At 53.5% G+C, this 13,232-nt stretch overlaps 1 protein-coding gene across 1 annotated transcript in view; it reads left to right on the top strand.

The window, feature by feature from the left end:
- The window catches only part of DCHS1 (dachsous cadherin-related 1), a 46,993-nt gene extending 37,254 nt beyond the window's left edge, over positions 1 to 9,739 (top strand). The window contains exons 16-21 of the mRNA XM_089513130.1: positions 1,245 to 1,456; positions 2,195 to 2,349; positions 2,706 to 2,836; positions 3,324 to 3,610; positions 3,928 to 4,066; positions 4,802 to 9,739. Coding sequence (XP_089369256.1) covers positions 1,245 to 1,456; positions 2,195 to 2,349; positions 2,706 to 2,836; positions 3,324 to 3,610; positions 3,928 to 4,066; positions 4,802 to 7,362 — 3,485 coding nt within the window. The 3' untranslated portion in view covers positions 7,363 to 9,739. The remainder of the gene's footprint in view (positions 1 to 1,244; positions 1,457 to 2,194; positions 2,350 to 2,705; positions 2,837 to 3,323; positions 3,611 to 3,927; positions 4,067 to 4,801) is intronic.
- Positions 9,740 to 13,232: the final 3,493 nt, after the last annotated feature.

Below are 13,232 nucleotides of genomic sequence, written 5' to 3'. Positions count from 1 at the left end.
AATTGGTGGCCTACCTTGTAAGGGCCACCAAACACCAGCACATAAATGTAGGGTGATTCATGTTCTGAGGTGGGGGGGACACCCATGCCCACTGTGCCAAGACACAGGTGCCCAGTGGAGGTCTCTCCACAGGAGCCACTAAAATGGGTGGGCAACTTTGGAGAACATACCTCACAGCACTCTGTGCAAAAAGGGGTTTTTTAATAGTTACCCTCAAACATTCTGTAGGTTCATGGGGACATTTTTACCATGTTTCACCACTTATTTAATGAAAATGTCCCCGCTGAGGACTTGGAGGCTGATTGAGGACACTTTTTTGACCCTAGGGGGCCACATGCAGCCTCACACTGAAGGCTCCAGGCCCCCAAGGGAGGCTTGTCATCTTGGCAGGTTTTTAAAAGTCCAGTTGCTTCATCTGCTACCACCTCTGCTTTCTATCTGCTTGCTGTGTTTGGGTCTTGAATTGTTGGTTTATGTGGTAATTTTATTTTAGAAACATAGCTATGTTTATTTTGTTATAGCCTATATTGTGGGTCTATAAATAATGCCTTGCTGGCTGGCTGCCTTGCATATAGAGAGCCAAGTTGGGGGATTCCTTTCATGGTGGGAGTCCAATGAGGGCTACTGCTGTCCAGAGGAGATGGAGTTGCCCTGGGTGGGCCACCGGTCTTGAAGCTGTAAGCCACATATGGCTTTTCTTCACAGACAGGAGCTGGCAGCCAAAGAGGCTACCCAGCCTCCAGCATCTGATGTTATTCAAGAGTAGACTGGCCTTGCCAGGGAGGTTCCATTTAATTTTTCCCAATAACAATTGTTGAGAGAGAGAAACCCACCTGCTCATGCAAACTTAATGCAAATACAGCTTATGGCAATGCAATAATATTTGAACTTAATGCAAATACATCTTATGGCAAAGCAATAATATTTGAACCCTGGCCCCCCAGAGTTGTAGACCAACAGTCATGCCACTACGCCACATTTGCTCTTCCATACCTATCATGAGTAATAAAATGCACCCCATTTTGACCACTCTGCACCCAGTCTGTCTTCCAGGGTATCCACAGTCCACGTGGCTGATGCCAAGATGGGTAGGAGAACATGATGTTAAGGGACAATGCAACAGTTCAGGTCAGAAGGGAAGGAAGACACGGGTGGGAGAAGAAGAACTGTGCATTCCTTTTCTACAGTCCCCAGCATCCATACAGGGAAACAGGCGGTGGTGACTTTTCCCTGCTTCCCCCCAGGTCTGGTGTCTGTGCACAGTTCTGGCAGCCTGGACTTTGAGCAAGGCCCTCGACTGCGCCTGGTGCTGCAAGCCGAGTCTCCCTCCTCCTTTGGCTTCATGGCTGTGAATGTCAACCTGCAAGATGCCAACGACAATGCTCCCCGCTTCCAGCTGCAGAATTATGTTGCTTTCATCCGGGAGGCACAGGGCTATGACTCACCAGTCATCCAGGTAAGTCCCCCCAGGTTGAGCAGGAGGCCCCTAAAAAGCCCACTTGAGCAGTTTGGGATCTGCCCCAGCGCTGGGTAACAAAGTTGGAAGAGACCTCAAGGGCCACCCAGTCCATCCCAATTCTGACATGAAGGAAGACACAATCCAAGCCCTCCCTGTGACAGATGGCCATCCAGCTTCTGTTTAAAAACCTCCAAAGGAGGAGATTCCACCACCCTCCGAGGCAGAGCTTTCCACTGTCAAACAGCTCTTGCATCATTAGGAATGTCTTCCTAATATTTTGGTCGAATTTCTTTTCCTGTAGTTTGAATCCATTGTTCTATGTCCTATTCTCTGGAGTAGCAGAAAACAAGCTTGCTCCCTCCTCAATGTGACATCCCTTCAGATATTTAAAAATGGCTATCATGTCTCCTTCTAACCTTCTCTTCTCCGGGCTAAACATACCCAGCTCCCTAAGTCTCTCCTCATAGGGCTTGATGGTTTCCAGACCTTCCACCATTTTGGTCGCCCTCCTCTGGACATGCTCCAGCTTCTCAACATCCTTCTTGAATTTTGGTTCCCAGAGCTTGACACAGTATTCCAGGTCTGGACACCACCGTTAAAAAGGATGTTGAGCCCAGAGGGTGCCTCCTGGGGCAAGAGTTGGGCTGTGTGTTCAGGGGAGCTCCCATGTCAGCTGAAGGAAGAGGGCCTAGGATCTTCTGCTGGTCCTAGCGCTCTCACTGCCTCACTTTGCAGGTCATGGCGGACGACTTGGACCAGGGCCTCAATGGCCAAGTGACTTACACAATCAACCAGACGCTGCCCATGAATGGGCTTTACCACATCCATGCCCATACTGGGACGATCACAACGGCAGCCATTCTGGACAGGGAGATTTGGGCCCAAACCCGGTGAGCCAGCCTTCTCGCCTCTTTCTCTGCTCTTGCAAGCCCACAGAGCAGCAGAGAGGGGTCTGAACCCTTCAAGCCATTGTGCCTCTCCCTTTGGATGTTGTTCCTCTGGCGAAAGCTCCTCTGATGATGAACATAGTTGTGGCTTGGGGGGGGGGGGGGGGGGTCATTCTAAAAAAGGCTGTCCAGAACATGTGAAGGGCTTGGGGGGAGAAGGGAGACACCTCACTTCCCACCTCACCCTGCTTTGCCCCACACTCCACTTCCAAGGTAGATCTATAGGGGGCATGAGACCTTCCCCAAGGCCAGAGCACCTCACTCAGGCCCCTACCACCATCACTCTGTGCCCTTAACAGGCTGGTGCTGACTGCGACAGACAGAGGAAACCCTCCCCTTGTGGGTTCAGCCACGCTGACGGTGGTAGTGATGGACATCAACGACAACAGTCCCACCATCCCTGCGCCTTGGGAGGTCCGGGTGCCAGAGAGTGAGTAGGTGATGTGGGGTGGGGTGGGGTGAGAAGAAGGGCTCCTGAATATTTCCCAGGCTAGAGCCACAGAATGAGACCCTGTTTGATCGCAGTGGGATGGTGTGGCCGTAGGCCTCCTTGGGCAGATGATATGGTCCCTCAGCCTCTATTTGTCCACAAACCCATCGCTTTCATCAGAGTCAGGGGTCGGATGGCCCTAGAAAATGCCATGGAGAGGAATCCTGAGTCTCCTGCTTTGAGGCTCCCAGCATGCTCTTCCTCCTGAGCCCACAGCGCCCAAGTCTGGGCACCACAATAACATCCTCTGGAAGGCATGTGAGCCAAAATTCCCTTGGCATGCCAGTGGCACCCTCATCTTCTTCCCTGGAAGCCATGAAGGAAGGGCTCTGAGGGCAGGCCATAGATTCCCCCCTTCTCCTTGCATGGCCTCAGACTGGGTGGACCCCTAAGTGTCCCCCCACTCCTGCACACTTCTTCCTATCAGATGCCCTGCTGGGCACCGAAATCACCATGGTGACGGGGAATGACGTGGACTGTGGACCGCAGCTTTCTTACATCCTCTTGCTGGAGAGCAGCGTCATCGGGACATTCGGCATCCTCCACTTTGGTGGGCGGATCACCCTGATGGCCCCGCTGGACTATGAGCAGCGCAGCCACTACACATTGACCGTCCGCACCTCTGACTCCCAGCATGAGACTGAGGCCAACGTTACTGTAGTGGTGGAGGACGTGAATGACAACGCCCCCACCTTTGCCCAGGCTCTGTACCAGGTACCAGACCCTCACAGGTGTTGCACCATCCCTCCAGATGCCAACATGTTGGCTGCCCATGGGTTGGTGGGGCTGTTCCTGTGTTTCTTCTCTCCCAGGGGTGGCTCAGGGGCAGAAGGTAGACTGGGATCTGCTTGGAGTGAAGGTGGTCGGTCAGCCAAGGGACTTTGAAGAGAAGCATGGGGGGTTAGGGCATGGAGTGGCCTTGGGGGTTAGGCATCCCCACCCCAGTGCCAAGAGGATTACCCCTCCTGGCACTCTGTAACTGATGGAAACTGACCTTCAGGGAATAATGTGTTATGTTCTATATCCACCAGGTACTACTGCCAGAACACACCCCAGTGGGTAGTGCCATCCTGACGCTCAGCGCCACAGATCTTGACTCTGGTTCCAACGGGGAAATCACTTATCAACTGGCCAAGCCAAGCCGTATTTTTGCCATCCACAGCAACAATGGTACAAAAGCAGAGGGCAGGGAACAGTAAGGAGAGTGGTGGCAGGGAAGGATAAATACTTCTGAGGGAGTTCTAGCCTGGTCCCTGCTCCCCCCCCACCCCCCTGCCCCATCCTATCAGGCTACTGAACAGTCCTAGCACTGCATAGACAGCATAGAAGGCTTGCGTACAGACTTGTGCCCAGTTGTGCCAAATGCCACCCCACTCCCCCAATTTCCTGGGCAGCCTCTGACATCTCCCACCCAGTCCTTCCCTGCTTTGTGGGGAGTGGGCAGCATCACTGAAGCACTTACTCAGCCCCCCCCCCCCCCCAGATGTGAAATGATCACTACAGCAAGTAGCATTGAGACCTCCAGAGCACAATGGCAGATAAGAGAGTGGAGGTCATAATTTTGCACTTGAACCTGGAGAGACACTCGTGCAATCCTGCCTGCTCCCCATGAGGCAGGTAATGGCTAGTTTTGGGGCTGAGAGGGCTTCAGTGGCTGCTCAGTAAGGTGCATGGATTTCAAGTGCTGGAGAGGGAGGGAATACTACCCCCACTGTGCCAAGGAAAGGATAAGTGCATGCATAAGGAAAAGATAGGCATGCATGTGTCCCTAACACGATGGTAGCTCAATTGTGTTTTGCTCCTGCATACATGCAGGCCACAGTGGCACTCCTGATGATAAGCACACACACACACACACACACAAGCCCTTCCTCATGTCTTGCTGCTCTTACTCCCTCCCTGCAGGCACCCTGTTCACTACCCAGCCCCTGCGGCTGGAGCCACGGCAGCCCATGCTAGACATCCACGTTGAGGCTCGGGATGGGGGCCTGCCCAGCCTCTCCGCCTGGGTCACTGTGCAGATCCAAGTGCTGGACCTGAACGACCATGGGCCACAGTTCCTGAAGCCGCACTACAACGCCAGTGTGTCAGAGGACCTGCGCCCCGGCACCACCCTTCTCACACTGGAGGCCACGGATGCAGACATTGCTCGTGACAATGCCGCCCTGGACTACACCATTGTCAGTGGGAACAGTGGCCATGCCTTCCAGCTGGAGGGCCAAGCTGGAGGGACTGGTGCTCTTGTCCTAGTCGAGCCCCTTGACTTTGAGGCCGTGGCCCTTTACAATCTGACAGTAGCTGCATCTGACCGAGGAGTGCCGCAGCGCAGCACCCTGGTGCCCGTCCTCCTTGGCGTGCTGGATGTCAATGACAACCCACCGGCCTTTGGGCGTGCTGTCTACCACACTGCGGTGAGTGAGAGTGCTGCACCAGGCACAGAGCTGCTTCGTGTGGCTGCCCACGACCCAGACTCTGGCCCACATGGTCAAGTGCGCTACAGCGTCAGCTCTGGCGACCCTGGGGGGCTCTTTCAGCTCCATCCATCAACGGGGGCACTCCGCCTCACCGAGGCCCTGGATTGTGAGATCCAAAACCAGCACACTCTGGTGGTCCAGGCCTCAGATGGGGCAAGCGGGCACTTTGCTCTGGCTTCAGTCACTGTTGAGGTGAAAGATGTGAACGACAACCTGCCCTACTTCCCACTGGAGATCCTGAGTGCCAGCCTGAGGGAGAACCTGCCCTCTGGGAGCCTGGTCACCAGAGTGCGTGCTGTGGATGCGGACGTAGGGGCTTTTGGGGCACTGCGTTATGCCCTCCTTCCAACTCAGGGCTGGCAGGCCTTTGCCCTCAACAGCACCTCGGGGGAGCTGAGCTCTCGCCTTCCTTTTGACTACGAGCGCACCAAGGCAGTTGAGCTGCTGGTGCAGGCCACCGACGCAGGTAATGCCTCAGCCACAGCCACCGTGCGTGTCCTGGTGACCGGAGACGATGAGTACGACCCAGTCTTCCTCCACCCCACTTTCAGCTTTGAGGTCCCAGAAGGAGCGCGCAGGGGGCAGAGCATTGGGCGGGTGATGGCCACTGATGAGGATGAGGGTCCGGATGGTGTGGTGCTCTATACCCTGACCAAACCTTCTCCCTTCTTTGGGCTCAACCGGACCAGTGGCACCATCTACCTGCGCATGGACAGCCAGGTACCCTCCAGTGGATCCCCCAAGCGGGACCCGCGGGAGCTGGTGTTGGAGGTCCGGGCACATGGACCCCTGCCTGCCTCACGCTCAGCTTCTGCCCAAGTCTCTGTTGACGTCACACACACCTCTTTTGGCCTGGCGACCGACTTCAACTTGATGCTAGTGGTGGCTGTGGCAGCCTCGCTGGGGGTGGTGGTGGTACTGGCTGCAGTGGCCATTGTGCTGGTCCTCATCCGTTCTCGGCAGGGCCGCGGTGGCCACAAGGAAGCAGTGGATCCAGCCCATGTGCAGAGTAGCTCTTTGCAGAAGTTGGGTCACGGTGAGCCGGTGCTGCCAGGGGGGGACTGTCTCTACCACGAGGCACTGCCCGGCTATGGCACAGATACAACAAGTCCCTACGCCACCCGTGGGGGCTCACTGGACCCCTCGCATTCAAGCGGGAGGGGATCAGCAGAGGCAGCAGAGGATGACGAGATCCGGATGATCAATGAGTGCCCCCGGATGTCCAGCGTCACCTCCTCCCTGCAGGAACACCTGGCCGCCCGTGGGCCTGACTCCGGCATCCAGACAGATGCCGACCGCCTCTCAGATGTCTCCTGTGAGCCCGCCACCTTGGATGCCGGCCACTGGTTCAAGAGCCGGAAGGGGCCCAGCCTCCTGTTGCCTGGCCAGCCCCCACAGCTCTACCGGGATGAGAGGGCTGGTGCTGGTGGCGTAGGACCCTACTTGGGCACCGGCGGCTGTGGGCTCAGCGTCTCTGTTGCGGCGGCCAAGGACTATGCCTTCCCTGAAGACGGGAAGCCTTGTGTGGATGGCTCCCTGACAGCCATTGTGGCCAGTGATGAGGAGCTGCGCGGCAGCTACAACTGGGACTATCTCCTCAACTGGTGCCCACAGTTCCAACCACTGGCCAGCGTCTTCACGGAGATCGCCCGCCTGAAGGACGAAAGCTCCTTGCGGAAACCTTTTCCAGCCAAGCCCAAACCCCGCATCGACCCCCCGCCTCTCATCACCTCAGTGGCACACCCTGGGGCCAAGTCGGTGCCCCCCAAGCCAGCCATTGGGCGCGCCTTCCCACAGCTCTCTACGCTGCGCCGCTCACCTATCAGCCACGAGGGCTCCCTTTCCTCAGCTGCCATGTCCCCCAGCTTCTCGCCCTCCCTCTCCCCTCTGGCAGCCCGCTCCCCCGTGGTCTCACCATTCGGGGTTTCCCAGGGCCCCTCTGCCTCTGCCATCAGCACCGAGGCCACTGAAGAGGCTGAGCTCCGCATTTAGCTGGGCCCCACCAGACTCCTTGTCCTCCTTCTATGGAGCAGGACAGACCACCCGGTGCATGCCACCCCTGCATCTTGCGGAGCCCACTATTGGCTTTGGACCACAAGAAGACCCTGTTGGCTTGAGTCTGGGACCTCTTCCCCATCCTGCTGCCAGGGGTCACTTCCAGGGCCACGCGCCATCTGCTGCCTCAGTGCAGGGGATTCTGTAAGAGATGAGTTGGGACTCTGCTGCATTTTCCTTGAGGCAGTTCTTTGGACTGAAATGGGGACAAGAGGGAGAGACTGGCCATGCTTGGCACCAGCTGTGTAAGGGCAAAGGGACTCTTGCAGGGAATCACAGCTACCCTCTCCCCCGCAATATATGGACACTTTTTACGGCACATGATATTTTCAGTACTGTTCCTCCCCACACACCCCACACCCACACAAGCACAGAGGGTGGTGGTCTCTCACTGTACACAAGAGCCCACTCCGCCCCATTCTAGCCCCCTCCTCAAACATAGGATTGGTATCATTCTCTTCCACAAGACTGGGACAAAAGTGTGCAAGACAGGATTGGGGCAACTTATCATCCCATCCACCCCACCTTACAAAAGCCGCCCCCCACACCACATAGTGATATTTAACACTGCATACAGTCAGCCCCCAATATCCATGTATTCAACATTCATCCATGGCTTCAAAATATTCCAAAACTTACAAATTCCAAAAAGCAAACTTTGGTTTTGCTATTTCATAGAAGGGACACCATTTTACTATGCAAGTCTATATGATGGGACTTCAGGACCCATGGAATTTGGAATCCAGGGGGGTCCTGGAACCAAACCCCAGCAGATACATCAAGGTTCCACATATTTCAGTTGCTGTTTATTTATATATTGCCATCAGTTTACATTCTGGCATTTGTAGTGCAGCTGGCAGGGACATTTTTCAAACCCTTCAATCTGCTATCTTCTTGGTTTTCCAGGACAGATGGCAAGCCTACTCAAACTTTCTGCTGCCCAAGGAGGGAATGCCCCCCACCAGCACACAGTAGCCGCATAGCAGCCAGTCCTGGCTGTGTCCCATGGCACCAGTGGGCCAGGGCAGGAGAGGCTGCTTTCTGCTTTGGGCAAGCCTGGAGGGCACTATAAGGCCAGCATCTGGAATTCATTATGTCCCTTTGCCAGGGAAGTCCCTGCCTGGCATTGATTAAACCAGCAAAGAGGGCACAGAGGGGGCTGGCTTCCCACAAACGCCCAGAAAGAAGGGCATCATTACTTTGCCTGCTCACTCTAGTATCACTTAGCCTGATGTGCCTGGGAAAGCATAGCACCCTGGCATGCTTGGCACTGGGTGTGAATGCTGCCACAATGCCTGTCCTCCCTGACTCTGCAGAGTTGGGGCTGCTCATACCACACCTAACCATCCTGAGCAGTCTGCTCTTGTGTGTCTGTATGTGGGTGGGTGGGGGGGGGTTAATGGTACTAGCTACAGCAATAATAAAACCTATTCCCTCCCCCTCTGCTGATTCCCCTCCCCCCATTAAATAGGGGAAAGCGGAGGTATTTTGATGGTCTGGCAAGGTTGGTCACTTCAGCTGCAGCCAAAGGGAACACCCTGCAGGTGGAGAACAAGCTTGTCAGGGAGAAGGTTGCAGCTGTGCAACGTCCCATCTCACTCCAACAAGACTTCCAGGGCTTCCATGTTCAGTCGAAGGACCTGGAAACCAAAGGTTGTATGCATGTGGGTGTGAGAGAGAGAAACAGTGTTGTGGTGGATTTGCTGTCATCAGGCTGTGCCAAGGCAGAGAAGCCCTTCCAATGGGCAGCTGAGGCCTTGGACAAGTCCAACAATGCTACCTCTTTTTGCCCTCTGCCAGATGCCATGGAGGGTACAGGAGTCTGCCAGCCTTTGGGAGTTTAGGGAAGAGCTTTGCAACATTTGCCTATGCCAAGGCCAGCTGACTACCTCCCTCAGTCCCACCACCTGGGGCTTTGGGCCAGAGTGGTAGGAGGCCAGGTGCCTACCCTCTTCCTCACAGGGCTTCTTTGAAAAAAAGCAGGGGTCTGTCCTGCCCATCTGGGTCCCAGTGCCACCCAGGGAGAGACCCACAGGGTGCCAGGATCCTCTCAGCAACAGGTGGGCTGCTGGATCCTCTTCTCTCTCCAAGGTGTGGACGCTCCCTTGACCACCCCAGACCCCCACCTTTTTCTCATGTGCACTCCATGCTGCCTCACGCCACCTCCATACCAAACTGTCTACCCCATTTATTTATTGTAGCCTGCTCTCCCTGGGGGGGGCATTTGTATCCTATCGCCCAGCGGTCCTTCCGACAGGCCGCTATCCCAAGTGCCAACTTTTTTTGAAGTAATAATGCCTTAATAAACCACACCGTGTTTGTACAGACTCTGCCTTGCTGGCTGGGGGTGGGCAAGCAGTGGCTCCACTGGTTCTGGAAGGGCAGAGGGGGTCTCAGGCCACCATAGGGGGTGGCTGAGAGGGCTTTATCAGTTGTGCAAGGGAGTCACATAGACCAGAACTGCCGCACAGGTTGGGGGGGGGCAATTCTTCTAGACGGTGGGGGATTTCTGTCTAGTGCTGATCCTGTCAACTGGCCAGAGCATAGAGACCATTCTTCCTCTCTTGACCTCACAAATGCCCCCTGATAGAGTCTTTTCCCCCCACAAAAAAAAAACCAGGCCAGTCACTGGGGGTCCTGCTTTGCCCCTCTCCTCTCCCTTGTTGCCCTAGAGTTTCTGCCCAACAATATCTATGGTCAAACGAAGAGACCACAGTTAATTTCATCAGGGGTCCTGGACCATGATGCCCTCCTTCTCCAAGCCACGCAGCTCCTCAGGCCGGGCTTGAGATGTGGAGACCCCAATTCCTGAAGGAGGGGGTCTTTGGGGTGCCCCATCCTGGAAGCATCCAACGTCTTCAGTCCAGCCAAACGGGTGGGTGGGGGTTCTTGGAGGTGTGGGTGGGCTAATGAAGTGCAATGTGAGAACCGCCCGGTTTGGCTGGACTGAATGCCCCTTCGGTATGGCAAGGATGAGTCGGGTGAGATGCAGGTGTGCCACAAAGTCAGAATGACCTGATGCCTTGGAGCCCTGGTGGTGCTATGGTTAAATGCTGGTCCTGCAGCCACAACGTTGTGAGTTCGATCCCAGGCAGGGCTCCAAGGTTGACTCTGCCTTGCATCCTTTTGTAGGTCGGTAAAATGAGCCCAGCTTGTTGGGGGCAATTGCTTAACACTTAGGGAGTGCTGAGTTCACTATCAAGCAGTATAGAAATGTAAATGCTATTGCTATTACCATAGGGCAACACTGGAGGATACTTGCCCACAAGGAACTCATACTTGCCCATAGGGAAACATTTGAGGACACTTGCCCAAAAAGAAATATAGGGGAATACTTGCCCATCGGGAGTCCTGATGGCACAGTGGTTAAATGATGGTCCTGCAGTCGCAACATTCTGAGTTCAGTCCCAGGGGACTCCAAGGTTGATTATACCTTCCATCTTTTCGTAGGTTGGTAAAATGACTCCCCAGCCTCTTGGGAGCAATTGGCTGAGAGACTGTAAACCATTTAGAGATTGCTTAGTTCACTATGGACCAGCACAGACCTGAATAGACTAGAAAGCTGGGCCAAAGCTAATAAAATTTTGTAAACCGCTATGATCTCTAAGGAATAGCGGTCTAGAAATAAACTTTCATTTATTCATTCATTCAAAATGAAATTCAACATAATGTAAGATACTTCATTTAGGGCAGAAAATGGAAAGGCATAGATATGGGGGACACTTGGCTTAACAAGACTACTACATATGAAAGGGATCTAGGAGTCCAAGGAGACCAGAAATTGAACATGAGTCAACAGTGTGATGCAGCAGCTAACAAGGCCAATGCGATTTTAGGCTGCATCAATAGAAGGATAGTGTCTAGATCAAGGGAAGTAATAGTGCCACTATATTCTGCTTTGGTCAGGCCCCACTTGGAATATTATGTCCAGTTCTGGGCACCACAATTTAAAAAGGATGTTGAGAAGCTGGAGCGTTTCCAGAGGAGGTTGACCAAAATGGTGAGGGGTCTGGAAACCATGGAGAAACTTAGGGAGCTGGGTATGTTTATCCTGGAGAAAAGACCGTTAAGAGGTGATATGATAGCCCTGTTTAAATATTTGAAGGGATATATTTAGGAGGGAGCAAGCTTGTTTTCTGCTGCTCCAGAGAAGAGGACACAATAGAGCAATGGATGCCCCCTCTCTCTGGCTTTTCTTCGGGAACGAAGATTCAGGAAGGACTCATGATCCCGCACTTTCTACAACAACAACAATAATAGGTTTTATTTATATTGTCCCGCCTCTCCTGACGGATCGAGGCGGGATTACAACAAAATTATACAAACACAATAATACTAATAACAATTATTTAAAATCACAATATAAAACCATATCCCATCTAAAAACAATTAGTACAATATAAACATTTATCACTGCCTGAGGTAGATTCCTGATCGGGAGGCAGCAAACTTGTTGCGTCTATAAAAGATCAGGAGGGCATGCTTGCCGGAAGAGGTATCTTTTCAGTGGCTTTTTGAAGGCGTCCAAGGAGGGAATGAGTTGAAGCTCTTCTGGAAGGTTGTTCCAAATCGTTGGGGCCATAGCTGAGAATGCTCTTTGGTGAGTAGATGTTAATCTCACCTTGGGGTGTTCAAGTAGGTTCTTCCCAGATGTTCAGAGAGTGCGGGGCGGATTATGTTGGGAGAGGTGTTCCCTCAAGTAACTCAGGCCCAAGCCATATAGGGCTTTAAAGGTGATCACCAACACTTTGTATTGGGCTCAGAAGCTAATTGGCAGCCAGGGTAAGGATTTTAGTACAGGTGTTATATGGTCTGACCTTGGGGTACCAGTGACCAATCTGGCTGTGGCGTTTTGGACTAGCTGAAGCTTCCGAACTTGGTACAATGGTAGCTCCATGTAGAGCGCATTGCAGAAATCTAAACGAGAGGTCACCAGTGCGTGTACCACAGTTTCAAGGTCCTTTCGGTCCAGACAGGGATGCAGTTGGCGTATCAGCCGAAGCTGGTACCATGCACTCCTGGCCATCGCATCCACTTGGGATGATAACTGTAGGGATGAGTCCAGGAGTACTCCCAAAGTGCGGACTCTGTCCTTTAGGGGAAGCGTGACCCCATCCAGGACTGGGTGGCAAATGTCTCTATCTGGACTTGGGGCACCTATCATGAGTACCTCTGTTTTCTCTGGATTCAGCTTGAGTTTGTTTTCCCTCATCCAGCCCATTCCTGACCCCAGGCAGGCATCCAAGCGTGTTGGTGACTAAAAAGGCCAGTCCGGGACAAACAGGTCCGGTTGCAGAATGCACAGCAGAAAGTCTCCTTGGGTGATGTTTCCGGGTTGTGGTTCTTTCTGTGTTGTCATTTCTCTTCGAGACTCGTTCGGCGTGAGCTTTCAAAGAAGGCTGCATCATCATGGATAGTGTGTCTCCATGCCTCCTGATGCAAGGCCAGGGCGGACCATTGTTGGTGATCAATTTGGCCAAGCCTGAGATGTTGTTTCAGGGAGTCCTTGTATCTCTTCTTTGGGGCACTCCTCTTACATTCTTGACCGTAGAATACCATTTGGATGTATCCTTGAAGCCTGTGCAATGGGTTTTTCTGTTGGAGCGCAGCATGCACAGAACTGGCCTCACCCTTTAAACCAGAGGTTTGTCTGCTGAGGCCTTGGCAAGCATGGACGGTGGCAGTGAGGTCCTCTGGTCATAGGTTTGATTAGAGTTTCCTTCTCTGAGATGGTTGACCTTACAGGGTTAGACGAGCACCATCTGCCCGGGTTTGGGATTAGAGTTTTCCTTCTCCTAGGATGGTTG

The sequence above is a fragment of the Sceloporus occidentalis genome, unplaced genomic scaffold (assembly GCF_023333645.1).
Source record: "Sceloporus occidentalis isolate IW3139 unplaced genomic scaffold, rSceOcc1.0.p SCAF_2, whole genome shotgun sequence".
Classification (NCBI taxonomy): Eukaryota; Metazoa; Chordata; class Lepidosauria; order Squamata; family Phrynosomatidae; genus Sceloporus; species Sceloporus occidentalis.
The sequence above is the reverse complement of the archived record's forward strand: the minus strand, read 5'-3'. Positions and strand labels throughout refer to the sequence as shown.